Source organism: Oncorhynchus clarkii, chromosome 28, assembly GCF_045791955.1.
Source record: "Oncorhynchus clarkii lewisi isolate Uvic-CL-2024 chromosome 28, UVic_Ocla_1.0, whole genome shotgun sequence".
NCBI lineage: Eukaryota > Metazoa > Chordata > Actinopteri > Salmoniformes > Salmonidae > Oncorhynchus > Oncorhynchus clarkii.
This window is the reverse complement of record NC_092174.1, coordinates 7,085,167-7,101,331: the sequence shown is the minus strand read 5'-3', so window position 1 is coordinate 7,101,331 and position 16,165 is coordinate 7,085,167. Positions and strand designations below refer to the sequence as shown.

At 40.2% G+C, this 16,165-nt stretch overlaps 1 protein-coding gene across 1 annotated transcript in view; it reads right to left on the bottom strand.

The window, feature by feature from the left end:
* LOC139386983 (MAGUK p55 subfamily member 7-like) overlaps positions 1 to 16,165 on the bottom strand; it is a 58,595-nt gene that overhangs the window by 22,593 nt on the left and 19,837 nt on the right. The window contains exons 8-13 of the mRNA XM_071132904.1: positions 14,637 to 14,717; positions 14,105 to 14,301; positions 13,537 to 13,594; positions 13,446 to 13,466; positions 9,374 to 9,410; positions 5,119 to 5,289 (exon numbers count right to left, since the gene is read on the bottom strand). Of these exons, the coding sequence (XP_070989005.1) occupies positions 5,119 to 5,289; positions 9,374 to 9,410; positions 13,446 to 13,466; positions 13,537 to 13,594; positions 14,105 to 14,301; positions 14,637 to 14,717 (565 nt within the window). The remainder of the gene's footprint in view (positions 1 to 5,118; positions 5,290 to 9,373; positions 9,411 to 13,445; positions 13,467 to 13,536; positions 13,595 to 14,104; positions 14,302 to 14,636; positions 14,718 to 16,165) is intronic.

Sequence of the window (16,165 nt, the reverse complement as noted above, 5' to 3'; positions counted from 1 at the left end):
ACTCACACACTAAACAAAACTATAAACGCAACATGCAAAGTATTGGTCTCATGTTTCGAAATAAAAGATCCCAGAAATTGTCCATACGCTCAAAAAGCGTATTTCTCTCCAACACAATGCCACAGATGTCTCAAGTTGAGGGGCCGTGCAATTGGCATGCTGACTGCAGGAATGTCCACCAGAGCTGTTGTCAGATAATTTAATGTTAATTTCTCTACCACAAGTGGCCTCCAACATTGTTTTAGTGAATTTGTCAGTACGTCCAACCAGCCTCACAACCACAGACCACATGTAACCATTGGCTGGGCCTGGCTCCCCAGTGTTTGGGCCTGGCTTCCAAGTGGGTGGGCCTATTACCTCCAAGGCTGACCCATGGATGTGCCCCTGCCAAGTCATGTGAAATCCATAGATTATGGCCTAATGAATTATTTCAATTGACTAATTTCCTTATATGATCTGTAAGTAAGTAAATTTGTTGAAATTGTTGCATGTTTCTTTTATATTTTTGTTCAGTATATATTATTATAAACTATCAAAATAAAGTCGCACTCTCCCATGTATAATCTCCCAGCAATTTAATGGGTATTTACCAACGTTTTGGCATCACTGTGCCTTCCTCAGAGTAATGTCATGAATACTTGAACTAGGTTATGAAGACAAACAGTGCAATTAGTGTAACCAGGGGTGTGTCATAATGATTAAGTTAATTCAAATTAATTTGTGAAACTGTTTAAAAAATTAGTATATGGCATATGAAATATATTACACTATTGTTATTATACAGAAACATAATGGAATATTGTACATCATATTAGCATCAACATACATTATTGTTTCATTCAATTTCACATAATAATTTCGTATTTCGTTTCATTTCTATTACATGTCATCTTTTGGTTCAACCTTAATATATAACAAGCATCATCAACAGGGAGAACATATTAGGTGTACGCTAATAAGCTGTAAAAAATATTTTTGTATTTATAAGTCTTGTTCATAAAGGAACATTTGTTCATAAGGACCTGAGATCAAAGTCAATATTCAGACCACTAGGGGTCAATGTTTTTAGATAGGATATCCAGTAAGCCTCCCTTCGTAGTAGTAGGATCTCAATGTTACCTCCTCTCCTTGGTAGAGCAACATGCTCAATGCCTGTGTATTTGAGGGAGGAGCTTCAACAAAGTGAGCTTCTACTGGATAGTCAATGTTCTTACACCTGATTGAGCTGCGTTTTCAGCTTTGCAATATTTTAATTGTCTTTTCGTTTGTCCTACGTGGGCTTTTCCACATGAACAGGTGATGAGATAGATTACTCCCTTTGTCTTACATGAGATGATACCCCTAACAGGGATCTTTCAACCTGTATGTGGGTGTCTGAAGAAAGACGTTTTTTTTAATAGTGCTGTTGCACTGTGCGGAATTAATTTAATTACCGCTGACTTCCTTCCCAGAGCACAAAGACATCATCTATGTATCTTTACCATATACAGGGGGGCAAAAATAAGTATTTAGTCAGCCACCTATTGTGCAAGTTCTCCCACTTAAAAAGATGAGAGAGGCCTGTAATTTTCATCATAGGTACACTTCAACTATGACAGACAAAATGAGAAAGAAAATCCAGAAAATCACATTGTAGGATTTTTTATGAATTTATTTGCAAATTATGGTGGAAAATAAGTATTTGGTCACCTACAAACAAGCAAGATTTCTGGCTCTCACAGACCTGTAACTTCTTCTTTAAGAGGCTCCTCTGTCCTTCACTCATTACCTATATTAATGGCACCTGTTTGAACTTGTTATCAGTATAAAAGACACCTGTCCACAACCTCAAACAGTCACACTCCAAACTCCACTATGGCCAAGACCAAAGAGCTGTCAAAGGACACCAGAAACTAAATTGTAGACCTGCACCAGGCTGGGAAGACTGAATCTGCAATAGGTAAGCAGCTTGGTTTGAAGAAATCAACTGTGGGAGCAATTATTAGGAAATGGAAGACATACAAGACCACTGATAATCTCCCTCGATCTGGGGCTCCACGCAAGATCTCATCCCGTGGGGTCAAAATGATCACAAGAACGGTGAGCAAAAATCCCAGAACCACACAGGGGGACCTAGTGAATGACCTGCAGAGAGCTGGGACCAAAGTAAAAAAGCCTACCATCAGTAAAACACTACGCCGCCAGGGACTCAAATCCTGCAGTGCCAGACGTGTCCCCCTGCTTAAGCCAGTACATGTCCAGGCCCGTCTGAAGTTTGCTAGAGAGCATTTGGATGATCCAGAAGAAGATTGGGAGAATGTCATATGGTCAGATGAAACCAAAATATAACTTTTTGGTAAAAACTCAGCTCGTTGTGTTTGGAGGACAAAGAATGCTGAGTTGCATCCAAAGAACACCATACCTACTGTGAAGCATGGGGGTGGAAACATCATGCGTTGGGGCTGTTTTTCTGCAAAGGGACCAGGACGACTGATCCGTGTAAAGGAAAGAATGAATGGGGCCATATATCGTGAGATTTTGAGTGAAAACCTCCTTCCATCAGCAAGGGCATTGAAGATGAAACGTGGCTGGGTCTTTCAGCATGACAATGATCCCAAACACACCGCCCGGGCAACGAAGGAGTGGCTTCGTAAGAAGCATTTCAATGTCCTGGAGTGGCCTAGCCAGTCTCCAGATCTCAACCCCATAGAAAATCTTTGGAGGGAGTTGAAAGTCCGTGTTCCCCAGCAACAGCCCCAAAACATCACTGCTCTAGAGGAGATCTGCATGAAGGAATGGGCCAAAATACCAGCAACAGTGTGTGAAAACCTTGTGAAGACTTACAGAAAACGTTTGACCTCTGTCATCGCCAACAAAGGGTATATAACAAAGTATTGAGATAAACTTTTGTTATTGACCAAATACTTATTTCCCACCATAATTTGCAAATAAATTCATAAAAAATCCTACAATGTGATTTTCTGGATTTTTTTCTCTCATTTTGTCTGTCATAGTTGAAGTGTACCTATGATGAAAATTACAGGCCTCTCTCATCTTTTTAAGTGGGAGAACTTGCACAATTGGTGGCTGACTAATTACTTTTTTGCCCCACTGTATGTTCCCCCTGTTGATGATGCTCATTATATATTAAGGTTGAACCAAAAGATTACATGTAATAAAAATGTAATTATTATGTGAAATTGAATGAAACAATTATGTATGTTGATGCTAATATGATGTACAATATTCCATTATGTTTTTATATGATAAAAATAGCGTAATATATTTCATATGCCATATACTATTTTTTAACAGTTTCACTAATTGATTTTAATTCACTTAATCATTATGACACACCCCTCACTACAGTCATTAGTTACACTAATTGCACTGTGTGTCTACATAACCTGGTTCAAGTATTTATGACATTACCCTGAGGAAGGCACAGTAATGCCGAAACGTTGGTAAATACTTATTAAATTGCTGGGAGATTATACGTGGAGTGTGCAACTTCTTTATTTCAATAGTTCATTTGCTGTTAGTCAGCACCTCCACACAAACTATTATTCTGGGTGTGTGTCAGCTCATGTTTTTTTATCCAGTTTTTATTATTAGAAATATATAATTGGTTTGGGGGGGGAGACAAACTCAGTATACTTCAAAACTACTACAACCAAATCGAAACATGTAGAAATTATAATTGACCTACATTCATAGTTTCTTGACTATGTTCCGCTCGCTTATAATCACCGAAATGAAAGCTAGAGACGACCAGGAAGCATTCCAAAAAAAAATGGCAAAACTGATGGATAGAGGACTATTTTTTTCATAACAAATTTTCAGTGCAGCCCTCCGGACCTCGTTGAAGAGCGAATGTGGCTCTCAGGGAAACATTTGTTTGACACCATATAACTATTTTGGAGTGAGCATGTTACAATATCATTCCAATTCCACTGTAACCGCTCACGCCATTTGATGCCTGCTATACCATAGCTGCTTTTAGCAACGTTGGTGTATTTACTCTAGCGTTGCTCCCTATTGGGTTAAATACAAACTGTCCATGGGAAGCCAAAAGTTCAATAAAATTCTGTTGGTGGGCAGGAAGGTTGGTGCTTAAAACGGCGGAAATTTGAGTCAAAATATCTAAAAGGAACGTATTATTAAAAACAGGCTTTCCAAAACATGGTCCTCTCTGCTTACCTCATGTTAAATTAAAAAATCCTGCAGGTGTGCCATATGTGCACAAAAAAAATTAATAACTTGGAGGGGACTTTTATTTTGACATGAGGTAAGCAAAGAGTAAGTTGGTCTTCAACAAACCCACCTTTGGAAATAAGAATGACCTTTAGATCTTTTGTCTCAAATTCGCACTGTTTTAAGAAAAACAGTCCTGCCCACCGGCACAGTAAGTTGAAATTTAATTTAACTTCTGTCTTACCCGGACTGTTCAGTTTTTTTTTCAACCCAATAGGGAGCAACACTACTGTATTTTTATTTTAACCTTTTATTTATCTAGGCAAGTCAGTTAAGAACAAATTCTTATTTACAATGACGGCCTACACCAGCCAAACCCGGACAACGCTGGGGCAATTTTGCACCACCCTATGGGACTCCCAATCATGGCCGGTTGTGATACAGCCTGGATTCGAACCGCTTAGACCGCTGTGCCACTCGGCGTTGCTAAAAGCAGTCAGGAAAGTTCGCATTTGGAAAATGTTCAGACCCCTTGACTTTCTCCACATTTTAGTACATTAAGCCTTGTTCTCAAGTGGATTCAATTATTTGTTTCCCGTATCAATGGAAGGTTTCTAGAAACCTGTTTTGTTTTTTCATTATGGGCTATTGTGTGTAGATTGATGAGGAACACAGTTAATTTAATCCATTCTAGAAGAAGGCTGTAATGTAACAAAATGTGGAAAAACAGAAGGGGTCTGAATATTTTCTGAATGCACTGTATACCCAAGCATGAACAAGCTTTATATGGCTGTGGTGGTCTTTATATGGCTGTGGTGGTCTTCATATGGCTGTGGTGGTCTTCATATGGCTGTGGTGGTCTTCATATTGCTGTACTGGTCTTTAGATGGCTGTACTGGTCTTTAGATGGCTGTACTTCTTGGTATATGCTTGTCTCCTACTCACCAACCAGCAGGACCAGCCGACGTCCCTCTTTATGGTCCCTGCAGTACGGTGCCACCTCCAGGTAGGTGGGTGTCTGTGTGGCTCCTCCCATCTCCTGGCTCTTCCTTTTAGACTCAACATTCCCACTCCTACCGCCCCTCCTGCCCAGCCGGAAACTCCTTCTCAGACCAGCTGCAGGGAAAGAGATACCTGTCACACACCTGTCACTGTGTGCATGTGTGTGGGGGTGGGTGTGTGTGAATGTTAATTTCAATGTCTGTGTGTTCTAACAGTCAAATCAAATATCTCACCAGAGGCAGCACATGCAACAGAGCAAAATAACACAGTGTTAGATGTTACGCAGTTGGCAGCTACAGTACCAGTCAAAAGTTGACACACATACTCATTTAAGAGTTTTTCTTTATTTTTACTATTTCCTACATTGCAGAATAATAGTGAAGACATCAAAACTATGAAATAACATATGGAATCATGTAGTTACCCAAAAAGTGTGTTAAACAAATCAAAATATATTCTACATTTTAGATTCTTCAGTAGCCCCCCTTTGCCTTGATGACAGCTTTGCACACGCTTGGCATCCTCTCAACCAGCTTCATGAGGTAGTCACCTGGAATGTATTTCAATTAACAGGTATGCCTTGTTAAAAGTTTGTGAATTTTCTTTACTTCTTAATGTGTTTGAGCCAATCATTTGTGTTTTGACAAGGTAAGGGTGGTATACAGAAGACAGACCTATTCGGTAAAATACTAAGTTCATATTATGGCAAGAACAGCTCAAATAAGCAAAGAGAAACGACAGCCCATCATTACCTTAAGACATGAAGGTCAGTCAATCCAGAACGTTTCAAGAACTTTGAACATTTCTTCAAGTGCAGTCGCAAAACCCATCAAGCTCTAGGATGAAACTGGCTCTCATGAGGACTGACACAGGAAAGGAAGACCCGGAGTAACCTCTGCTGCAGAGGATACGTTCATTAGAGTTACCAGCTTCAGAAATTGCAGCCCAAATAAATGCTACAGAGTTCAAGTAACACATCAACATCAACTGTTCAGAGGAGACTGCATTCGTCAGGCCTTCGTGGTCAAATTGCTGCAAACAAACCACTACTAAAGGACACCAACAATAAGAAGAGACTTGCTTGGGACAAGAAACAGCAATGGACATTAGACCGGTGGAAATCTGTCCTTTGGTCTGATGAGTCCAAATGTGAATTTTTGGGTTCCAACCACTGTGTTCTTGTGAGACGCAGAGTAGGTGAAGGGATGATCTCGACATGTGTGATTCCCACTGTGATGCATGGAGGTGTGATGGTGCTTTGCTTGTGACACTTGGTGATTTATTTAGAATTCAAGGCACACTTAACCAGCATGGCATCCACAGCATTCTGCAGCGATACGACATCCCATCTGGTTTGTGCTTAGTGTGACTATCATTTGTTTTTCAACAGGACAATGACCCAAAAACACACCTCTAGGCTGTGTATGGGCTATTTGACCAAGACGGAGAGTGATGGAGTGCTGCATCAGATGACCTGGCCTCCACAATCACCCAACCTCAACCCATTTGAGATGGTTTGGGTGAGTTGGACCGCAGAGTGAAGGAAAAACAGCAAACAAGTGCTAAGCATATGTGGGAACTCATTCAAGATTGTTGGAAAAGCATTCCTCATGAAGCTGGTTGAGAGAATGCCAAGAGTGTGCAAAGCTGTCATCAAGGCAAAGGGTGGCTACTTTGAAGAATCTCAAATATATTTTGGTTTGTTTAGCACTTTTTTGGTTACTACATGATTCCATATGTGTTATTTCATAGTTTTGATGTCTTTACTATTATTCTACAATGTATAAAATAATAAATAAAAATAAAAATCCTTGAATGAGTAGGTTTGTCCAAACTTTTGACTGGTACTGTACATGTCTTACATGAACCCTACTGCAAATAGTCACCATATTTAATGTAAGATGAGCAGACTAATGGATGTCTGCAATTACACAAACAGGGAGCAAAATAAACGCGTCTCGAGTGCTGGGTATGATGACATACAGCAATGACGATGAGGAGGAGGAAGAACTGCAGACAGGCAAATGTGTATGAGATTTAAAAGAGCATCACACAGAACTGTCACCAGTCTCACCACCAAAGCTGTTGACAAGCACTGTCGACCATCTCAACAGCTCAACTCCACCACTCTGAGGAGACTAAGGAGAGGACAACATACGATTGATTGAATGTTCTCTCATGCATTCGCTTGAATGAAAACAGAGCCTATGCCATGTGTATGTGGTCTGGCCCGGATTGGCATGTCCTCCATGGTGTAACTGCCTGCTACAGATGTGGGTCTTACATTGCTATGACATCAGTTGCAGTTTAAATCAGTTAGCATAACAGGAATTTTGGGCCTGTTTTCCTTGTTGCATGCTACAATTACTGTCATTTTGTCTGTGTTGACTTCACTTTTAAAGAATGAGTTTTACCGACTTTATCAATCAGCACAGTTGGAAGAGGGTGGCAGAGATTGAATTAAACCAATATCAGATTTGATTCATTTGATTACATTGACAACAGCATATTCATGTAGTTTAAGGAAATAGGATATTGAGTATGCTGAAAACAATCTCCAAGACGCTGTCACCAAGAGTCAGTCTGAAATTATCGACAGAATCTAAAATAGTAAAAATAATTCTGTGTTTCTCTCCTAGCTGCACTGCCAAACACCCTCCATATAGTACTGTACTGTTCTGAACATACTAAAAGCTGCAGTCAGTGCGTGTATTATTTTGCTTCACTTTCAAATTCAAACTTCCTCCTACAGCACTAAACTACTATGAAGTGCACACTACATCCTCCTTCACTCAGAAGTTTACCTATGTCCTTTTCCCTCTAAATAATCTAGAGTACTTCAGTGCACTTCACATGTAGCGCACATGCATGTCATACCACACCAGTTGCTCCTCTCCCGTATCTCCTCTTCCAAATTTTGCTGTTTTTGGCTCTCTCTCTCCCTCGCTCTCTCTCTAACCGTACCTGCTGTCTCGACCTCTGACTGCTCAGCTATGAAAAGCCAACTGACATTTACTCCTGGGGTACTGACCTGTTGCACCCTCTACAACTGCTGTGATTATTATTTGACCCTGCTGGTCATCTATGAACATTTGAACATCTTGAAGAATAATCTTAAATGGCCACATACTCTTGTAATCTGCACCCGACACAGCCAGAAGAGGACAGGCCACCCCTCAGAGCCTGGTTCCTCTCTAGGTTTCTTCTTAGGTTCCTGCCTTTCTAGGGAGTTTTCCCTTGCCACCGTGATTCTACATCTGCATTGCTTGCTGTTTGGGGTTTTAGGCTGGGTTTCTTTATAGCACTTTGTGACATCTGCTGATATAAAAAGGGCTTTATAAATCCATTTGATTGATAGCTAGCGTGCTGTCAGTCGTGTGGCATCCATTAAATAATCAATATCACTTTGGAACTGAGACTCAGAAAAAGTACAGAGCGCTACCACATCCTGTTCTGGAATCTGGACAGACACTACACATGCGCAGCACAAATATATGACATGCTGTAACTTCAGTAGCCAATAATACACAACACCTGACACTTTACTCAGTCAAACCTGAAGCAGGAGTGCAAAATGATATACGAGGATTCCATTGACATCAAATATGCGGGTAGCTATTCAAATATGCAGGTATCTATTATTCTCATGATCTTGCTGCTTGAAACCTAATAATGCACCGGTGACCTTGAACAAGGATCAGACAGCTACCCATTGTGTCTATTATTCTGTCTGGGAAATGCATTTTAAGCTTCGATAAAGCAAAACACACACACATTCTCTCTCACACACACACTATTGCTACACCGGCATCAAACACATCCAAGGGATCTGAAGAAATGGGGAAAATGATCTGGCTGTTTAAAACTCATGGTCTTTCCTTGGCTTCCCCTATAGCTCTGGGGAGCACATTGAATACTGATTGAATAATCTGGTTTGTAAATAGAGCTTTTTTTCAAACCAGAAACGGACTGACCATATGGCAGTTCGGGAAAATGCCAGATGGGCTGGTCCATCTTTAACCTGATGGGTCTTTCTAAAAACGGGCAGGTATGTTAGAAATGCCCGGGTCGATTTATGGTTCTAGTCCGTCTCAAGTTCAACCCCTGCTTGGTTTTTCATTCCGTGTCTGGATCTTATTGGTAGTAAGGTGATGATACATTTCCCTCATCCCTATCCCTGGAAAAGGTAACATCTCACCGATGTGGATTCCTGTAATAGCTCCATAGTCTGCATCCTCCACCACTGTAGAGAGAGGGAGAGAAAAGGATGGATCAAGGAATAGAACATAGTTTTAATTCCTAATCAAATCAGTACAGTACATTACTTTTTTATATTATTATTTTGAACAGAGGGTTTAAATAGTTTTTTTTACATTGTTCGATAGAACAATAAAGTGAAAGAAGACCAACTATGACAAGCAAGCAGTACCTTCCTCCTTTTCTGAGAAGCATGGATACAAAACAAGACAAGTGAATCATGGAGACAGTAGTTAGTTATGTCTCTACACAGATGAAGGAAGGAATACTTATAAAACAGTGGTTCATAAATAGGCCCATAAAGCAAGGGTTGGCATCAGGCAGTCCGCAGGCCAAAATCAGCCCACGAGTGATTTTTTGGGGGGGGCCCAAAGTTTTTAGTAAAAAACATAATACAAATGTTTTGGGTTAAAAAAAAGACTGTAAAATCACCAGGAATTCAGCTTAAAATGTGTTTAATTTAGGAAACCTATTCCCAAGTATTTCCACAAAATAAAAAAAGATGTGATCGTGTCTCAATCAAGCTATAACATTTTTATTTTCAAATACAATCTCATTTGGGCTTAGTTATGTTCAATTTGCGGTGATGAAATTATTATATTTACTTTCCCGGCACCCAACCATTCGCTCTGGCATTTTGAACCATTTAATTCATGTGTCTGAAGGTACAAACTCTGCCTACTCAGCTTGCCCAGAGAGCAAATCAAGTGCACCTATAGACCTAGCACTAACCAATCAGATTGCTTAGATCACAGTGTCAAAATAAATTGATAATGTGATTTACAAACGTCTTAAAACCTTGACTAGAGACAGACTGTCAAGGAATACAGCAAAAAGCTGCTGTTTTTGTGAGTGAGTTCATGTTTAAGTTTTTATTCACTGTCAACACTTTTTATTCAACACTTTCATAAGCCATGAAATGTGCTCCTCCACTCATGCTGCATCCAGCATTGCAGCTTCAATGAATGAGCAGCAAAGTGTATCGATAGGCTTGCATTATTATTATTAACGGCCATGTGTTTGTAATATCAAGTGTTATTTTACTTTCTCTGGTCAAATAAGTAACATACATTTGTGCAAGCGCCCGCATGCTTCCCATCCGAAACAGTTCGGAACAGTTCATGCGAACTATATTGTGATCACATGTTTGTTCGTTTTAGTCTTTGGCAAGGGATTTTTTTTGGTTGTTCGTGCACACAAAATATTTTCTCGAGGCAAGCCGAAGTTCAGGAGCTGAAGTCTACGCCCCTTCGTCGGTCATTGGTCAACAGTAAGGATTCTTCAATTAAGTATTTGTTGTCATTCAAGGATAGAAGACTTGTTTCCATACACATTTTCTCACTTGAGAAATACTGCACCAAACATCTTAGTTAGATGCATCAAAATTAATGACTGATTTCTTGAGTTATCTTAGAATAAGTCTGACTACTTTGAGGAAGTGTATACTGGCTATGGCATCTCAAGATGGACAAACAGTACTATTGCCACTTTTGTGTGTAGCTCTTAAGGGAGTATGCAAGCTCATTTGTTCGGTTCGCCTAGCCACTTTCACTATTAATGGAGAGGAGAGAGCTGAGGGACGGTCCAACAGTGAGAGGCGGACCCTCTGATGCTCTCCCTCTCCGCTGAGACTGGCAATCAGATGCAGACACAATCAGTCCAGTAAAATAAAGAAAGCACATCATTTAAATGTATGCTTACTCAGCTTTGCCTCACAAGTAACACAACAAATGATGATCTACCTATTACCGGTGTGATCATATACCTCAAGTTTTGAAATATAATTTTTAAATGGTATAAGAAGAACAACATTGTCAGGGCAATTCAAGCATATCCAATATGCAGTGATAATGTACTGGGCATATAGCCTACTACAAACATCACTGCTACAGAACTGTTTTTAAGTCATGTTAAAAAATCTGAGTGTCAGATCTCAGCCTTCTTTTTGACTCAGAAAGTGATCTCGGCTCAGAAAACTTTGGGCACCACTGCACTAGATTACAGTGCCTTGCGAAAGTATTCGGCCCCCTTGAACTTTGCGACCTTTTGCCACATTTCAGGCTTCAAACATAAAGATATAAAACTGTACTTTTTTTTAAAGAATCAACAACAAGTGGGACACAATCATGAAGTGGAACGACATTTATTGGATATTTCAAACTTTTTTAACAAATCAAAAACTGAAAAATTGGGCGTGCAAAATTATTCAGCCCCCTTAAGTTAATACTTTGTAGCGCCACCTTTTGCTGCGATTACAGCTGTAAGTCGCTTGGGGTATGTCTCTATCAGTTTTGCACATCGAGAGACAAAATTTTTTTCCCATTCCTCCTTACAAAACAGCTCGAGCTCAGTGAGGTTGGATGGAGAGCATTTGTGAACAGCAGTTTTCAGTTCTTTCCACAGATTCTCGATTGGATTCAGGTCTGGACTTTGACTTGGCCATTCTAACACCTGGATATGTTTATTTTTGAACCATTCCATTGTAGATTTTGCTTTATGTTTTGGATCATTGTCTTGTTGGAAGACAAATCTCCGTCCCAGTCTCAGGTCTTTTGCAGACTCCATCAGGTTTTCTTCCAGAATGGTCCTGTATTTGGCTCCATCCATCTTCCCATCAATTTTAACCATCTTCCCTGTCCCTGCTGAAGAAAAGCAGGCCCAAACCATGATGCTGCCACCACCATGTTTGACAGTGGGCATGGTGTGTTCAGGGTGATGAGCTGTGTTGCTTTTACGCCAAACATAATGTTTTGCATTGTTGCCAAAAAGTTCAATTTTGGTTTCATCTGACCAGAGCACCTTCTTCCACATGTTTGATGTGTCTCCCAGGTGGCTTGTGGCAAACTTTAAACAACACTTTTTATGGATATCTTTAAGAAATGGCTTTCTTCTTGCCACTCTTCCATAAAGGCCAGATTTGTGCAATATACGACTGATTGTTGTCCTATGGACAGAGTCTCCCACCTCAGCTGTAGATCTCTGCAGTTCATCCAGAGTGATCATGGGCCTCTTGGCTGCATCTCTGATCAGTCTTCTCCTTGTATGAGCTGAAAGTTTAGAGGGACGGCCAGGTCTTGGTAGATTTGCAGTGGTCTGATACTCCTTCCATTTCAATATTATCGCTTGCACAGTGCTCCTTGGGATGTTTAAAGCTTGGGAAATCTTTTTGTATCCAAATCCGGCTTTAAACTTCTTCACAACAGTATCTCGGACCTGCCTGGTGTGTTTCTTGTTCTTCATGATGCTCTCTGCGCTTTTGACGGACCTCTGAGACTATCACAGTGCAGGTGCATTTATACGGAGACTTGATTACACACAGGTGGATTGTATTTATCATCATTAGTCATTTAGGTCAACATTGGATCATTCAGAGATCCTCACTGAACTTCTGGAGAGAGTTTGCTGCACTGAAAGTAAAGGGGCTGAATAATTTTGCACGCCCAATTTTTCAGTTTTTGATTTGTTAAAAAAGTTTGAAATATCCAATAAATGTCGTTCCACTTCATGATTGTGTCCCACTTGTTGTTGATTCTTCACAAAAAAATACAGTTTTATATCTTTATGTTTGAAACCTGAAATGTGGCAAAAGGTCGCAAAGTTCAAGGGGGCCGAATACTTTCGCAAGGCACTGTAACTATTCAAGACCCATCAGTTGCTACCATTTGGGAAACACTGACGTAGTACATAGTGCTTGAGTATGTTAATTGATTAACTGAGCTACTCCTTGTGAAAATGTAATAAGTAATATGGTATTGCAGATAGTATTTGAAAGTATTGTGTATTTAACCCAGATCTGGACCTGTATCCAAACAGAATAGAACATTGGTTGTAAGTGCTGAGAATACTCTTATGGGTAAAAATAAAAGCTATGTTTTAAAACAGGTTTTAACAGGATTCCTAGGACCTTTTCTGAGATGCTTTATGGATTGACCTTGGTGCGATCCTAAGGGATTCCCTTTCCACATGTGGCATGTCCCTGACGTGTGACTTTCACCTTGACCTTCATGTATGACCTTAGACCTTCGGCCTTTGTCCTGGGAGAGTGTTAAATGACTGTTTATTCCCTGCAGGTGGGGGTTTATTGGAGAGATCATCACCTGTCACTTTGTTTGGGACTCTCTGAGGTTTAAATAAGGCCTTGGGCCGCTGGAGAGAGACTCTCCTAAAGGAAAGAAAGAGAGAACAGTTATGCCATTGTATAGGAGTACAATTTACCCGAGTGAACAATTTTGGTGCCATAATGGATCAGACTAGGAATAATGTTCCTCAAACCTCAATTTGTCTAGTTTCAATTTATCAAAGGGTTCAGAACTCCAGGTTGACCCCCTTTCACTGATTTTTATTTTATTTTTACTGTTGTTAAAACCTTTCTGGAGCATCATGCTTGACTGAAAATATTCCAATTTAAAAGACCAAAGAAACTGGGGACTTTACTGTGTTCTCATCTTCTAATTGAACATTCATGTACTGTTCTCGTGTTTGAGATGTCATCTCAAAGTGATATAGACGTACAATAGCGGTTTGTTTTGCTGTCAAATAACTTTTCTCGAGTTAAGAAAATGGTTAAGATTGGAGTTGAGAAAACTACATAATAAGACAAACTAACACAAAGCTGATGTGAGGGTAGTTATGAATGTCTGTGCATAGATTGCCCATGGACATGGAGGCCCACCTCTCCTGAAGTTGCCTGGAGGGGATGAGTCCTGCTCGGGAGTTGCTGTCACCATGACGACAGGCTTGCCACCAGGTGTCGTCCTCCTGGTTAACGATCTGAAGGATGTCCCCCCTCTTGAAGCCCAGCCCTGCCTGTCTGCAGGGGATGGCAGGGTCCTCCTCAGGATTGTAGTCAAAGAGCGACCGTACAAATAACTGAGAACCACAACAAAAAACACAAGAGCTTTACTTCATATTTTTTTTTACCAGATATGTGCAATGAAATATGTTAATTTACATGGTCAGCAATAATAGTACGGCGCCCCTGGATCAAATTAGGGTTAGGTAGCCCTTTCACCTTGTCTCGGGCTCAGGTATTGGAACCAGCAATGTTCGGTTACTGGCCCAATGCTCTAACTGCTAGGCTACCTGCCACCAATGATTCAACAATAGCATCTTGAACATCCTAGGAGAAAGTGCTGTGAAGGTGGTGTATGGGTTTCATTCTGAAATGCCAAAGAACCAATATAAGCAGAGCACAATAGCTTTACCATAGTCTCATTGTCTGACAGCTCTTCCTTGATGCCAGGTACCGGTATCACTTTAAACGTCACCTCTCCCTGCGATTGAGCCTGGCACAAAGATAATCACAGAATGTAGACTTGACTGACACACAGACAGGTACACATTAGACCACACAAACACATCAGGGATGTGTGATGCAAGCAAATACATACAATGATCCAAGCTTACAAGCAGCTAGCCTCTTAAATGTAAAGTTCCCATATTTGGGGACCCTATTTGATTTATTTTATTCAATTCAGTCTGGTGTGAGAACGGTAGCTCTCATCTGCAAAAGCAGGGTGTCTGCGGAAAGCTGAGTATCTTGGCTATTGATTTGTGCCTTAAAATATTTGGTGTCTTACTACCATATATGGGCATATGAATGTATAAGGGCAAGCCAAGCCGATGACCTCATTTCAAGATGGCTGCTACCTACATTCCGGTTAGCGTTGTAAAGCATAAACAAAATAAACACAGAATAGTTTGATTCACACCGAAAGCCGGGACTCCACAGACCATGAGGGTCTCATTTGTCTGCCTGTGACCTACCGTTATTGATCACCAGCCCTGAGAGTCCAAATGTTTATTTTACACAACGTTTTCACCAAACAGCAAATATCTTACAAGGTAAGCTTCAATTTGGTCTGTGTTGGAGCTACATAGGGGGTATGGTTGGTCAGAACAATTCTAGCCTATTGCCAATGTTATCTGATGATGTATGACTTCATGTCAAAATCGAATGTCCACTGAGTGACTATATTTTTGCGCATGAAAATTTTGATGAAAACACTTGGATATCTCCTGTATGTCCCCCGACATCACCACAATGTTTGAGAGAGGTTGGTGTTGTAGAAATTTAGTTTTTATAGTGAACAATAACTTTTAGGCACATCCATTGTGCAAAAACAGTGCAATTATCAGTGCAATTATCACATGCAGACACTTTGGAGCGGTTGAAAGGACACCTGAATGTACCCCATATACCCCATTACACCACCACAATGTTTGAGTGAGGTTGATATGGTAGAAATTGTGTTTTTATACTGAACAAATAGCATTTAGTGGCTGTAAATGTGTAATAACACTGGAATTAATAACACTGACACCACTTAAACATCTGCCCGTTTCTATCAATCCCAGTTTTTTTTCTGATATTGTTCACATGTTGTGGAAGCCATCTGATGTGTTTCCAGCTCTGGGCATCAATAATTCACTTATAGCTTGTCAATGAAAGATTACTTTTTAAAAAACTGTTATTTTGTGTGTGCATGATCTTGTGTATTCTGAACTATGTAACTCTTATCTATCTTCTGATCATTTCCTCAAAATCTCCGAGATGTCTTCTTTCCAAATATACCAAGTTTGGGCATGTCAGAATCATGTATTACACATGAATAGCAGTTACTTTTGGGTATGTCTATTTAGGCGGAAATCTACATTTTGACATTACATCTAAGCTAGACACTAGCCTCACTTGGCCAGACTTACAGACTTGAAACAGACCACACACACACAC